Source organism: Rhinatrema bivittatum, chromosome 4 (genome assembly GCF_901001135.1).
Source record: "Rhinatrema bivittatum chromosome 4, aRhiBiv1.1, whole genome shotgun sequence".
Classification (NCBI taxonomy): Eukaryota; Metazoa; Chordata; class Amphibia; order Gymnophiona; family Rhinatrematidae; genus Rhinatrema; species Rhinatrema bivittatum.
This window is the reverse complement of record NC_042618.1, coordinates 107,005,998-107,021,316: the sequence shown is the minus strand read 5'-3', so window position 1 is coordinate 107,021,316 and position 15,319 is coordinate 107,005,998. Positions and strand designations below refer to the sequence as shown.

The following is a 15,319-nucleotide window of genomic DNA, read 5'->3' as shown; positions in this document are numbered from 1 at the left end:
ATGAGCCAGAGCAGAGGAAGTATATAAGGAGACTTCCTCTGCTCATTCCTTGACTTGGCAACGTCTCTTGTAGCGCTGTTTAAGTCTGCTTGCTTCGGTGAGTCTTCTTACGCTTTGGATCCTTGTTCCTGGTTCCTGTCTCGTCTTGGTGTTTCTGGTTCCTGACTTCAGACTGGCTAACGGTGATTCCTGGCGTGTGACTTCGGACTGGCTAACGGTGATTCCTGGTGTGTGACTTCGGACTGGCAAGCGGCGATCCCTTGGTGTAAAACCTCGGACTGGTAAGCGACGACCTCTGGCCCTTGACTTCAGACTTCCTCCGGACCATCGTCTCCAAGGGCCCACCTAAGTCCCAGCGGCCCGGGTCCCTATGGGTTCCTCCCGGGGGGACTGCGGACTTCCAGTGGCGAAGACACAGTTCCTCTCCTTGACGTCACAACTCTTTGTTGGCCTCCACAATCGTCTCAGTCTCCAGTGCCGAGGGTCAGCTGGTCGCATCTTCTGTTCTGCCTCGCCACCCGATGGGAGAACCTAAGGATCTTCCTCCTAAGGTTCACCATCCTCCCGTCGGCCCAAGGGTTCACAAGCCTGAGCATAACAGATTGCCAAGTCCATGGACCCGGCGGAGGCATCCGCCCGCCAGGCCATTCTGGGAATGGCCCAGCGTCTGATGGACCAGCAAAAGATCCTGGATGCTCTTGTCTCTGCAGTGGAGGGCCTGAACCAACACTTTGAGGTGTTAGGGCCCATGAACCCACTCTGGTGTCCCCGCCTGTGGCTCCAGGGGGCCACTCTACTCATCAGGGCCCCGTGCAGGCCACCGTGGGCAATCTTGGGCAAGTGACTCCCACGCAACTCCCGGCGCCCTCTCGATACGCTGGAGACACGAAGTTGTGTCGGGGATTCCTTAGCCAGTGCCAGGTTCGTTTTTCCTTGTTACCCACTCAATTTCCTAGCGACCTGGTCAAAACCAGTTACATTATGTCCCTGCTTGACGGGAAGCCTTTGATCTGGGCCTCTCACCTATGGGAGAGAAGAGACCCGGTATTTGGAAACTTGAATCAGTTTCTGTCTGCTTTCTGACAGATTTTTGATGAGCCTGTCCGTAAACCTACTGCTGTCTCAGAACTACTCTGGTTGCGACAGGGTACGCGGACAGTGGCCGAATACGCAACAGAGTTCCGTACCCTGGCCGCGGAGCTAAAATGGAGAGAGGACTGCCTCCATGGGATCTTCTTGGAGGGGCTAGCCTCACGTCTTCAGAATGTTCTAGCAGCAAAAGAACTCCCGGACGATCTCAATGGCATGATAGATTTGGCCAATCGAGTGGATCGTCGCATGCGGCTTCACCTTCCGGAAGTAAAGGCAGGGAGAAAACCCTTGCCTCCTCCCAAGAGGGCATCGGGAGTCCTTCGAACATCAGTCGAGGAGCCCATGGAGTTGGGCCATGGGAGAGTTTCTCCGCGAGAGCGCCGGTGGTGAATTAAGGAAGGACTTTGTTTTTACTGCGGCGCAGCGGGCCATCAAATAGCCGCATGCCCGACGCGGTCGGGAAACCCCCAGGCCTAGGACCTGAAGGAGGTCTCTTCCTGGGCCACCTCCACTAACGCTACCAGTGGCGTTAACATCTGCGGACGGGGAGTTCCACACCCTAGCTCTGGTGGACTCCGGCGCCGGCGGCAATTTCATTATGAAGAGCCTGGTGGAATAGTTAAAGATCCCACAAGTTCGCCTTCCAGCTCCTTTGGTCATCTCCTCGATCCAAGGGAAACCTCTTCTGGAACAGGTGACACACACCACGGTTCCCGTCCAGTTGAGAGTTGGAATCCTGCATTGGGAGCAGATGCCATTCTATGTTTTGGAGCATTCCATACATCCGGTCGTCCTGGGCCTTCCCTGGCTTCAGGAACACGCTCCTCAATTCAACTGGAAGACCTTGCAGCTATCTTGCTGGGGCCGAATTGTCACGACAATTGCCTCCAATCAGTGATTCCAGTTTCATGCTCCATTGCCTCCACCAGTCTTCATGGTCTGCCGGCCTCCTATGCCTCGTATGCGGACGTTTTCTCAAAACAAAAGGCTGAGATACTTCCACCTCATCGATCATTCGATTGCGCCATCAACCTCCTCCCTGGTACTGAGCCTCCTCGGGGGCGCACCTATGCCCTCTCGCCTGCGGAGACGCAGGCCATGACAGAGTACATCAAAGAGAACCTGGAGAGGGGCTTAATTCGGAAGTCAACGTCCCCAGGAGGGGCTGGATTCTTCTTCGTCGGAAAGAAGGACGGAAGCCTTCGTCCGTGCATTGACTACCGGGGCCTGAATACTATCACGGTCAAGGACAGTTACCCCTTGCCCCTCATCTCCGAGCTCTTCGATCGGCTGCAAGGTGCGAGGATCTTCACCAAGCTGGACCTCCGAGGGACCTATAACCTGATTCACATCAGAGAGGGTGACAAATGAAAGACGGCCTTCAACACCTGAGACGGCCACTATGAGTATTTAGTGATGCCGTTCGGGCTCTGTAATGCTCCAGCGGTGTTCCAGAACACCATGAATGAGATTCTCCATGATCTTCTGTATCGGTGTGTGGTCGTGTACCTGGACGACATTCTGATATTCTCGGACTCTTTGACCACTCACCGCCAGCACGTCGTCCAAGTATTGTAACACCTCCGAGAGAATAGATTGTACGTGAAACTCGAAAAGTTCCTAATCGAGCGGGAGTCCCTTCTCTTCCTGGGGTATATCGTCTCCAGCGAGGGATTTCGTATGGACCCCCAGAAGCTAAAAGCCGTTTGGGAATGGCCGCAACCGTCCGGATTAAAGGCACTCCAACGGTTTTTGGGTTTTGCCAATTATTACCGGACCTTTATTCCTCACTATACGTCCATCGTTGCCCCAATGACAGCCTTGACCCGGAAGGGCACGGACCCCAAGCACTGGCCTCTGGGAGCAGAGGCAGCCTTCCTCCAACTCAAAGAGGCGTTTCTACAGCAGCCGTGCCTACACCACCCGGACCTGCAACGGCCGTTCGTCATTGAAATGGACGCATCCTCAGAAGGCGTAGGCACCGATCTGAGCCAGACTTCAAAGAACCACAAGCTAACCCCGTGTGCCTTCCTCTCTCGTCAGTTCTCTCCGGCAGAACGGAACTATGCCATTGGTGACAAGGAGCTCCTAGCCATTAAAGTGGCTCTAGAAGCATGGCGCCCTTGGCTAGAGGGGGCACAGCACCAGTTTACGGTCTACATGGACCATAAAAACCTTGAGTACCTGCATCGAGTGCAGTGACTCAACCCCCGGCAGGCACGTTGGGCGTTATTTTTCACCCGTTTCAACTTTGTCCTACGCTATCGACCTGCCGGGAAGAATCTCAAGGCCGACGCCTTGCCACGAGTCTTCGAGACTACCGAGAAACCTGATGACCCTCAGTTCGTCATTGAACCATAATGGGTCCTACTGTCCACCACCACGACCATCCCTCCTGGGAAAACTCTGGTTCCGCCGCACCTGCGGAAACAAGTCCTGGCGTGGGCTCATGACTCCCATTGCTCCGGTCTTCTGGGACAATACCGGACATTACAGACCCTTTGCCGATTCTACTGGTAGCCTAAGGTCAACAAGGATGTCCGGTCCTATGTAGAGTCCTGCCAGTCATGTGCTCATCATAAGAGGATTCCAGGTGCGACCCGGGCTTGCTTCAGCCTTTACCAGCCCCCTCGGAACCATGGACCCACCTTGCGACGGACTTCGTGGTCGACCTGCCGTCGTCCAGCGGGAACAAGGTCATATGGGTGGTCATTGACCGGTTTAGCAAAATGGCACACTTTGTGCCTCTCCCAGGGTTGTCATCCGCACCTCAGCTGGCCCAACTGTTCATTCAGCATATCTTTAGGCTGCATGGCCTACCAAGGAGTATTCTCTCAGACCAAGGCCCTCAATTCACTGCCAGATTCTGGAGGGCCCTCTGCCAGAAGTTCGACGTCACTCTGGACTATACTTCTGCCTATCATACTCAGACCAACGGTCTAGCTGAGAGAACAAACCAAACCTTAAAGCAGTTTCTCCATATTTATGTAAATGAGAAGCAGGACGACTGGGCAAGTCTGCTGCCTTGGGCGGAATTTGCCCTTAACTCACATCTTTCCACGGCTACCGGGTCATCACCATTCCAGATAGTCTATGGGAAGCAGCCATGCCCGCCGCTGCCAGTTCCCATTTCCGTCACGTCCCCGGTAGCCCAACTCTCAGCGGATTAACTGCACCATCTGTGGGTCTCCACAAGGCGCGCATTGATTAAAGCCAGTCAGGTGGTGAAAAGGTATGCCGACCAGCGACGGAGATCGTACCCGCCTCTGAGACTGGGTCAAAAGGTCTGGCTGAGCACCCAGTTTATCCACCTGAAGCTGCCATCAGCGCGATTGGCACCTCGATTCATTGGGCCGTTTCCCATCATTCGACGAATCGGTGCAGTATCGTACCAGTTGCGGTTGCCACCTTCGCTCAAGATACACAACACATTCCATGCCTCTCTCTTGAAGCCTCTGGTACTATCCTGGCCTTCTAGTACGCCTCCAACTCCCCAACCTATTGCCTCTGAAGACAACCTCACCTATCAAGTCCGAGAGGTGTTGGACATGAGGAAACATAGAAAGAAATGGGAGTACTTGTTAGCTTGGGAAGGGTTCGGCCCCGAAGAAAACACCTGGGAGCCATTGGCCAACATCTTAGACCGGGGCTTACTTGAGCAGTTCCACAGAGACCATTGGTCTAAACCCAGGCCTCCGGGGAGGCACTCTAAAGAGGGGGTACTGTTGTGTTCCGCGGCCACAGGTACCCGCAGCCGCGTCCCCCTACCTCACCGCGATGGTGACCCACCGCGGCAGCATCAGGGGAGATGCTTGCTGTCGGTCCCTATTATCCCCGCGCACCGGTGCGGATCTCCGAGTTGGCCGCTGGGTCAGGAGCCGTCCCTGCTCCTTCTGCGTGGCATCAGGCAGCTCTCCTCCGTGGCCCGATCCAAGATGGCCGCCGCCATCTTAGGCGCGAGGCCGCGCCTCCTTCTGAGATTTAAAGGGACCTCATCCCTTTAACTACCTGCAGCTGATTCCAATGAGCCAGAGCAGAAGAAGTATATAAGAAGACTTCCTCTGCTCATTCCTTGACTTGGCAACGTCTCTTGTAGTGCTGTTTAAGTCTGCTTGCTTCGGTGAGTCTTTTTACGCTTTGGATCCTTGATCCTGGTTCCTGTCTCGTCTTGATGTTCCTGGTTCCTGACTTTGGATTGGCTAACGGTGATTCCTGGTGTGTGACTTCGGACTGGCTAACGGTGATTCCTGGTGTGTGACTTCGGACTGGAAGCGGTGATTCCTGGTGTGTGACTTCGGACTGGCAAAGGGCGATCCCTTGGTGTGAGACCTCGGACTGGTAAGCGACGACCCTCTGGCACTTGACTTCCGACTTCCTCTGGACCATCGTCTCCAAGGGCCCACCTAAGTCCCAGCGGCCCGGGTCCCTACGGGCTCCTCCCAGGGGGACCGTGGGCTTCCAGGGGTGAAGCTCCAGTTAGCCTTTGCTCCGAACTCTCGACTCCTTGACCTCTCAAAGGTCCACCTAAGTCCCAGTGATCCGGGTCCCTACAGGTTCCTCCTGGGGGGACTGCGGACTTCCAGTGGCGAAGACACAGTTCCTCTCCTTGATGCCACAACTCTTTGTCGGCCTGCACAGTCGTCTCAGTCTCCAGTGCCGAGGGTCAGCTGGTCGCATCTTCTGTTCTGCCTCGCCACCCGACGGGAGAACCTACGGATCTTCCTCCTAAGGTTCACCATCCTCCCGTCGGCCCAAGGGTTCACAAGCCTGAGCATAACGGTTAAAACATCTCTTACAATCAATTCTTAAATCAATAAACTCAACCTGTACTTCTTTAGGCCCCTATCTGAGTAGAATACCAAGAGGGTAACTGATGTCATTTCCCCAGGACTGATAATAGATATTTGATTTAATAAGAAGTATAAATAGGATAATCTTGCACTAGATCTTCAAGAATTTATTTATCAAGAGGTGCACATTTTATTAAAGAACCAATTCCACAAGAGTCATCCTACTGTAGTTTGAGACTTTTTATTATAGAATGCCTCGATTAAGGGATTAAAAAGCAGGTATCTGTATATAATTTATGTATTTAGTGTTATATTAGGGATTTACTGTGATTTCTTTTAATATAAAATGTTTGCGTGTTGATTAATAAATGACAGAAGTTAAGCATGCTTGGGACAGTTGTAGAGAATAGTGATAGGAACAAGGTCAGGAGGTTGCAATATGGAGAAATTACCTCCCTGATAATTTCCTTTTCCTTAGTGTAGAGAGATAGACTCAGGACCAATGGGTTTGCTCCTCTGCCAGCGGATGGAGACACAGTCAGATTTCAAAGCTGACATCACCTTAGATACACACCTGCAGTAACCTCATCCCTTCATTATTCTCTTCAAAAGCCACTGTGGACATACTGTTGAAAAAAACTTGATTGAAAAATTGTACTCAACCAAACATAAACACTGAACCCCAGCAAGATTATAGATGCCCTGATCTAGGGACTGGATGAAGGCTTACCCGTAAACTTTTGGAATCAATATTTACTCCTCGGGCAAATACTTGGCACCATTCTTGGGAAGCCGTGGGCGGGATGTTGAGTCCATCTATCTACATTAAGGAAAACGAAATTATCAGGTAAGTTATTTCTCCATTTTCTAGTGTGTAGCCAGATGGACTCAAGATCAATGGGATGTACAAAAGCTACTCCCATTCGGGACGGGAGGCTGCCCATGGTGCAGTTAACACCAGCCTTGCAAAGGCTGCGTCCTCTTGGGCTGGAACCTCCTGGCAATAGAACTTGGAGAAGGTGTGCAAGGAGGCCCACATCACTGCTCAGCAGATGTTGGCGGGAGACAGCAGTCTTGCTTCCGCCAATGAGACCACCTGAGTCCAAGTGGAATGAGCTTTAACCTGCCTCCACATAGGCTCCCGTGACAACTCCTTAATCCAGCGAACTATGGTAGCCTGTGAAGCTGCTTTGCCATGCTGCCTTCCACTGTGAAGGACAAACAGGGGGTCCATCTTTCAGACCCATTCTGAAACTTACAGAAGCCTACTGACATTCAGATGACTTCCAGAAGCCTACTGATATTCAGATGACGGAGGAGACAGTATTCTTCTACGTCCTTGTGCTTATCTAGGGATGGTAATGAAATGGACTGTTTCAAATGAGAGTCTGACACTACCTTGGGCAAGAAGGATGGAACGATGCAAAGCTATAATGCTCCTGGAGTCATCTGGAGAAACAGTTCCTGACACGACAAGGCCTGTAGTTCACAGATGTGACGTGGTAAGCATATAGCCACCAGGAACACCATTTTCAAGGTCAATAAATGCAAGGAAAGACTGTGCAGCAGCCGAAAGAAGGGCCCTACCAAAAACTCCAATACTAGATTAAGATTCCACAAAGGAACTGGCCACCATAGGGATGGCTGTATATAGCCCTTTCAGAAAAAGGACTATATACAGATGAGGCGACAGGCAGGTTTCATGCACCTCGCCCCTGAAACAGGAGAGAGCTGCTACCTGGACCTTCAAGGAGTTAAGGGTCAAACCTTTATTCAGGCTGTCCTGCAAAAATTCCAGAATTAGTGGGATTTTAACTGTCCAAGGGGAACACCGCATTCCTCGCACCAGGCCTCAAATACTCTCCAGACCCGCACATACGCTAGGGTCGTAGAAAACTTCCGGCACGGAGTAAGGTGGCAATTACTTCTGCCGAATATCTTTGCTTCATCGGGTGAGCCTTTCAAGAGCTCGTGAAGTCCTTGTGAAGGACTGGTCCCTGCTGTAGCAGGTCCTGATGCGGTGGGAGGCAAAGGGGGGTCTCCACCAGGAGTCTCCGCATATCTGCATACCACGAACGCCTGGGCCAATCTGGAGCTACTAATAGGAATAATCCCCTGTGGTGCTCAATTCTGCGAATGACCCTGTCCAGCAGGGGCCACGGAGTGAAGGTGTATAGCATCTCCTCTTCCTGCCAGGTCTGAACGAGAGCATTGATCTCCAGGGACCACTGATCTCTTCTGTGACTGAAGAATTGGGGATCCTTCACATTGTGAGATGCGGCTAGCAGGTCGATGGCAGGAGACCCAGCGATCTACTACCAGCTGAAAGGCTTTGGCCGACAACGGCCACTCTCCTGGGTCCAGCTTCTCCCTGCTTAGAAAGTCTGCTCTGACGTTGTCTTTTTCTGCGATGTGGGAGGCTGAGATCATCTGTAGATGTATTTCTGACCATTCCATAAGGAAGTCTGTCTCCTGTGACACTTGCTGGTTTTTGGTTCCACCCTGGTGGTTGATGTAGGCTACTGTCATAGCATTCTCTGACATTACGCGGACCACTTGACCCTGGAGTATGTGACTGAATTGTAGATATGCCAAACTGACTGCCCAGACTTACAGGTGGTTTATGTTCCAGAGGGCCTCTTCCTTGGTCCAATGTCCCTGGCTCATCAGTTCCTGACAGTGAGCTCCCCAGCCCCGGAGACTTGAGTCTGTCGTGAGGACTAGCCAGTTCGGAGAGGACTGGGGTACACCCCTGCCCAGATGAGCTTCCTGCAGCCACCATTGAGCCAAGAGCATACTTGGTAAGTGGAGGTGAATCGAATAGTCTTGAAACTGCAGGTTCCAATGTGACAGCAGGGAGCGTTGAAGTAGTCGCATGTGTGCTCTTGCCATGGCACTACTTCCAGGGTTGCTGCCATCAAAAGGAGAACGTGAAGATAGCTCCACACCGTTGGGCATATTGTGGTCATCAACTGATGCACTTGGAATATCAGCTTCCTTACCCGCATAGTAGGAAGGAAGACTTTGTCCTGCTTGGTGTCAAATTGGACTCCCAGATATTCCGAGGACTGGGAGGGTTTGAGACTATTTTTGTCCAGGTTTACAACCCAACCAAGTTCCTGAAATGTCTGAAATGCCATGTTTCTGTAGGGGGCGAAAGCATTGGGAGTTCTTGGATCGCCTCCTCATAATCGAGGGGCAATGTAACTTCTTTCTCTTATCTTCTCGAGCAGGGGTACTAGAGATTCTCCCCATTTACTGGCCAAGTTTTCCAGTTGGCTTCCGAAGAGAAGTGATCCTTTAAAGGACATCTTAGTGAGATTTGCCTTGGAGGTTGTGTCTGCTGACCAGTTCTGCAGCCGTAGCTGTTTTCTGGCCACCACCACTGAGGCCACTCCTCTGGCCAAGGTATGGACTAGGTCCAAGACGGTGTCAGCTAAAAGGCGGTGGCAGGTTCCTTAACTGCTCTGGAATTCGCCCTCGAGTCATCCTTTTCCCATGAGAGGAGCAGGCACGAATCAGCTACCAGGGCACAACAAGAAGCAATCTGTAAAGTCATTGCTATTGTGTCAAAGGCTTGTTTAATGATGGACTCCATTCATCTATTGTTTGCATCCTTTAAGGCCGCTCCTCTCTCCACTGGGATAGTTGTTCGCATAGAGATGGCACAGACCAGGGCATTTACTTTAGGGAAATGCAAATGTTCTCGCACTGCCAGATCCAGTGGTTATAGAGCTTCTAACGCTCGTCTGCCTTTCAATCTTGCTTCTGTATCTCTGAGGGATCTCGGAAATCACTTCAGGAATTCTCAACTGGGGGAGGATCCTTTAGGTATCACCGCAGGAGAGCAGGGCTCAATATTTTCCCCAATTTAAAAGTAGAATTTTTTCTTCCAAAACTTAGAGCGATCCCCATAGGGAAAGCATGTCCACCATCTGCTGGAGATGGAGAAATACTAAAGGGCTTAGCACACTGCAGGGCTATATCTAGGCGGGTGACATCAGCTTTGAAATCTTACTCCGTCTCCTTCTGCTGGCAGGGGAACACAACCCATTGGTCCTAAGTCCATCTGGTTACACATTAGGAAATTGCAAATAACCCACCCTTCACTCCTTCAAGAGCAGAGGTAAGGGGAGAAGGGATAAGGAGAATGACAGAGAATCAAAGAGGAAGATAACTTTGGATAAGGAGGGATATCATCCAAGAAATCAAGCTTCTACCGTTGGCAGCTAGTGTATATCCTTAGCAGTATATACAGAATAACTGGGCAGACTGGATTGGCCAATTGGTCTTTATCTGTTATCTACTATGTTTTATGATATTACTATGAAGTTCTTTCTAGTAGACACATTGGTCCTGGACAAAACTAGATTCTCGGCAGATTAAACATTTTATTAGACCAACATAAAATAATTCAAAGATGTTTTCATGAGCTTCAGATGGAACATCAGATGTGACCACAGTTATGAAGGACACACCTAAAGAAACATCCTCTGTAATCTTGAAAACTTATTACTTGAACATCTTTGTATAAGTCTTAATTTGCACCAATTAAAGGAATCGCATTCTGCAGAAAAACAAAACTGGTACGATGTGAGAAATTTTGTTGGATTGCAATAGGAATAGCATTCTCTTTTGAATGATATGTTTGTAAGAGTGTTAATGAGAATTGTTCACAGGAATGTTGATGCTGACAGTGTATTACCCTTGTGAATTGCAGCTTGTTGTCATCTCTGATCCCCACATCAAGACTGATCCCAAGTATTCACTCTATTCCCAGGCTAAGGAGAGGGGATATTTTGTGAAGAACAGACAAGGCGAGGACTTTGTGGGTGTCTGCTGGCCAGGTAGAATAATCTAGTTTCATAAAGAGAGCCATGGCAGGAACATCCCAAAAGTACAGAGGAACTTATATTATTAAGGGGATAAAACTAATTTTCTACTTGGAAAAAATATATTTTTTTATGTCCAAACCAGGTTTTAACCCTTTTTTGTGCTTACAGGTTCCTCCTGTTACCTAGATTTCACCAACCCCGAGGTACGACAGTGGTATTCTGCTCAATTCACATTCAACACATATAAGGTGAGGCTTGTACCCTTTCACTTTCTAATACCAGCCCTCTGTGATTAAGAAACAATGAAGGATAAACCACTAGATATAGAACAGTTAGTTCATTAATGGGTTTTTTCCAAGCATGTAGCCAGATGGACTCAGGACCAATGGGTTATGCTCCCCTGCCAGCAGATGGAGAAGGAGTCAGATTTCAAAGCTGACATCACCCTAGATACACCCCTGAGTCCATCTGTCTACACTAAGAAAAACAAAATAATCAGGTAAGTAATTTCTCCATTTCTTACAATTAGGGGAAGCTGAGTTGCTTCTGACAGGGAGGATTCTCTCTCCCTCTGCCATTTTCCTCCTCTGTCTCTGTTAGTTATACCCTTTTTGTCTGTTCCTCAGAAGCATGTTTTGAGAGACACATAAAATCTCCCAAACATAATCCTCTCCACAGGGCCTGCATATCTGGTATTTACTTCTGTTCTCACAGTAGTTGTACAGTCACATGATGTAGGATTGGTGAGAACTCTTTATCAGACTTAGGTCATTCAATTTCATTACCATATGTTACAGCACATCTTTAGTTATGTTGTAACCAGCTTAGTTTAAGCTAGGTGACCAACTGCCCGGTTTTGGACCGCACAACCCAGTTTTACTGCCTGTTGTACAATGTCCAGTTACAAACGGTAACCGGACACTGTAAAACCCGGTCGAGCAAAGGGTGAAGACATTTAGTGGCTGAAGATGGAGGAGGCCCTAGTGGGCTATGAACGAAACCCATCCCGATCACGGCTGAAGACGAGGGAGGCACCGGGTGCTCCACGAGCAGAATGCCGCGAAGTGGAAGGAGGCCCCAGTGGGGCATGAGCAGATCCCATCCCGCTCATGGCTGAAGACGAGGAAAACGTCAGTGAACTGCAGCTAATGACCTCTACCCGGCCTGTGAGTGTGTGTGACAGGCAGAGTGACAGGAATGTATGTGTGTGATTTAGAGCCTTTGTGCCTGAGTGAAGGTGTGTGAGCGAGGGATTTTATGAGGGTGTGTTGTTTGTGTGTGAGAGGGAACCCACATGAAGGGGTGTGTATGAGTGAGAGAGAGAGCCTATGTGCTGGGGTGTATGAGTGTGCAAAAGAGAGAAGGAGCCTGTGTGAGTGTGTGTTTGCCAGAAAGAGATGGAGCCTATCTAAGGATGCATGTGTGTGTGCGAGAGAGAGGGAGCTTGTGTAAGTGTGTGTTTGAGAGAAGGACAGAGGGAGCCTGTGAGGGCTAAGGTGACCAATTGTGATAGAACAAGCCTGTGTGTCAGTGCATCCATTGAGAGAGAGGGAGTGTATATATGAGAGAATAAACGTGTGTGTATATGAGAGAAGAAAGTTTGTGCATCCCCTTCGTCTTCCTCCACTCCCCGTAATCCATGACAATCTCAGAATGAATGAAAATCAAAAGTTACCAGGTATAGATAGTTGTTGGTTTATAAATCCTTAACTGTTGGGTGTTATTTTATTAGTTTGCCGTTTTTAAATATTTTATTGGTGGTTGGGAAATGTTATAAAGATTTAAGTTTAAATGAGCTTTTAAATATTAGAGATTCTGTTTATCAGATGTTTTGAAAGATTTACTCTATTCATTAATATGGTTTTACTTTTACAATTGATGTTTTATATTTCTTGATTTATTAGGTATTTTATGAGAAATTGTGATGTTTCTGTTTTTCCATTATTGCACTCCATGTAGAGTTGCGTTTCCAGTTCAGTTGTTGTCATATGTTTTTATTTATACTATGGTCTCTCCTGATTTTTGGCAAGTGTTTGACTCTGCATGTGTGATTGTGGTGAGATAGCTAGCATGTAGCTTCTGTGTAGGAATCTATTGCAGCTTGGTTTGTTCTTTTTCCATAATAGGAAGTGTATTGGTGTTTTAGGCTCTGGTTATAATATTTGCAGTGCTGCCTTTTTATGAGTAAGGTTGTTACTGTTTGAGTGCTGGTAGTTCATCCTGTTTTTGTCTGGGAAGTTTACCATTTTTTAATAGTAATTAATTTATTCAAGGCTTTCTGAAGGCCAAGCCCACAAACAATGCATGCTACAATAGGCCTAATATCATGGGATCAAGATGGATGATCTGAAATGTATGCAAATGAATGCAAATGAGGGGGAACAAACACATCTCCTTGTGATTCCTCCCCCCCCCCCTCCCCAGTACTCAAGTGTCCAGTCGTGGTCTGTGGAAAATTTGGCAACCCTGGTTTAAGCACATCTTAGTTAGTTTGCATACAACCATGCCCCCTAGAATGCCCATTTTTTGTGCAACTAAACATAGCTGACATAGCTGCAAGCAAGCAGCCTATTTAGCTGTTCTCTGGGAGGCAGTTCTTACCCTGACAGATCTTGCTGGCTACCTCCTTACTTAGCTGGCTAGATCAATTTGAAAATCTACCCCATAGAGCATACTGCATAGTCACATTATAGAGCAAGGTATAAGTGTACTTGTACTTTTATTCCACAGTAGTTTCTGCCAGCAAAGTCACAGTCTCTTGGGAACAGTCTGGCTAAACAGGAAGCATGAGAGGGGGTGATGTAGGAATGCTGGCAGCTGGGATGTTCATTGGTACTGCCTAGAAGGTACTTGATAGCACAATAGTGTCATTAATGAACTTCAACAAAATTTTACTGCCCTGTAGGGTTCCACTGACATCCTCTTTGTATGGAATGATATGAATGAACCATCTGTCTTCAGAGGACCAGAACTTACTATGCAAAAGGATATTGTACACTACAGTGGCTGGGAACACAGAGACCTTCACAATCTGTATGGCTTCTACCAGGTATACGGTGGCATCCAAAGAGCACACTTAAGATTTTTCACTGCACCTAGGAGAGGCGAGAACATGGTTCTTACTTCTCCGATCTTCTTTCTTTCCTCATCACTCTTCAGTTGAGAATAACAAATGTGGTGAGGGGACAGACTGGCTAGCTGACCCATTTCCACATGGGAGACCTGAATGGGTTCTGGACTGAGATCCGATTTCTTGCTCTTTGATTGGTGAGATCGGGGAGGTTCAGATGCACTCCTCAGTAGCACGCAGTAGCAGTTGGCAGAGGATATTGCTTGTTCTGCCCAGTGTTAGAGGGCTGCTAGAGATATCTCTGCTATACTTGAGAAAGGAACAGGCTACACTACACTGGCTAATGTTCATCCCCTTGGCTATGCAGGGCTCATACACTGAGGCTTTGGATCCCATGATGTCATGGCCCTCTCCCACAAATTCACTGATGCTTGAATGATTGGAGTAAGGAGTTAGAAATGCCTTTCTGAAGGGAGGTTTCTCACAAAATGGATAATTGGCAGCTGGGTAGTGAGACCGATGAGGAATGGAAGAGGTGCTGAGAAGGGGCAAACTCTCCTCTCTGCCTGGCCAAAATAAAGCTGACAAAGTATTATGAAGTGTCCAAGGTGTCCTGGTTAAAAAAAAAGTCTGAGCTGGTTCAGGAAAAAAATATTCATGTCTGTTTCAGCATGGCAGCTCATGCAATGAATATTAGGTAAGACCCCAATTGGATGAGTTTCTTGTTACTAACTTTTCTCTGTAATTTCAAAGCAAATGGCAAGTGCCGAAGGACTAATCCATCGCTCTGACGGGGTAGAGAGACCCTTTGTCCTCACCCGGTCTTTCTTTGCTGGATCTCAGCGCTATGGTAAGCAACAGCATTCTTTACGATAGTGTCCTCAAATGCAAACTGCTGCAGAGAATAGAGCGGTTTCTTCTTTAGCTCTTTTGCATTCCTCTGTGCTAGTTAGATGAAATGTCTTGTTCAGGTTGGCTTTATCTCCCATCCCAATGCATTCTCCTTGAACTCATGATTTTTTTCTAGCCGATTAAAAAAAGACAAGTTCCAGAATACATTTGGCTTTCATTTCTAGAAAGCAAAAAATGAAAAAAGTACTGGCATTGATAACTGCAGGAGGTGATGACTCTGCCCTCACTATAGTAATGTTGCTGCCATTGTCATGCATTTAATGCATCAGTGCGGATGAGCTCATCAGTAGAAGGTCCTAGGAGAGGCCAGCATAAACAGGTTTGCTAGGACTCCAGCTGCTTTCTGGTCCATGTCTAGGCTGATCTGAACACCTAATACTGTGCAAGGTTCTCAATGAATTTTCTGGATCACAGAGACTCCCACTGCAGTGAAACCTGCTGCTCCTGTCATCATGTGCAAACCTCTTTTGAGATTTGTGGGACAGAAAGCAAGGATTTGTGGGACAGAAAGCAAGGAATTTGTGGGACAGAAAGCAAGGATTTGTGGGACAGAAAGCAAGGATTTGTGGGACAGAAAGCAAGGAAGCTCTCTGCTTCAACGGCAGGGGAGAAGAAAAAAG

At 48.4% G+C, this 15,319-nt stretch overlaps 1 protein-coding gene across 1 annotated transcript in view; it reads left to right on the top strand.

Annotated features, from left to right (window-relative positions):
* The window catches only part of GANC (glucosidase alpha, neutral C), a 122,527-nt gene that overhangs the window by 51,215 nt on the left and 55,993 nt on the right, over window positions 1–15,319 (top strand). The window contains 4 exon segments of the mRNA XM_029598630.1: window positions 10,603–10,729; window positions 10,886–10,965; window positions 13,623–13,766; window positions 14,541–14,637. Coding sequence (XP_029454490.1) covers window positions 10,603–10,729; window positions 10,886–10,965; window positions 13,623–13,766; window positions 14,541–14,637 — 448 coding nt within the window.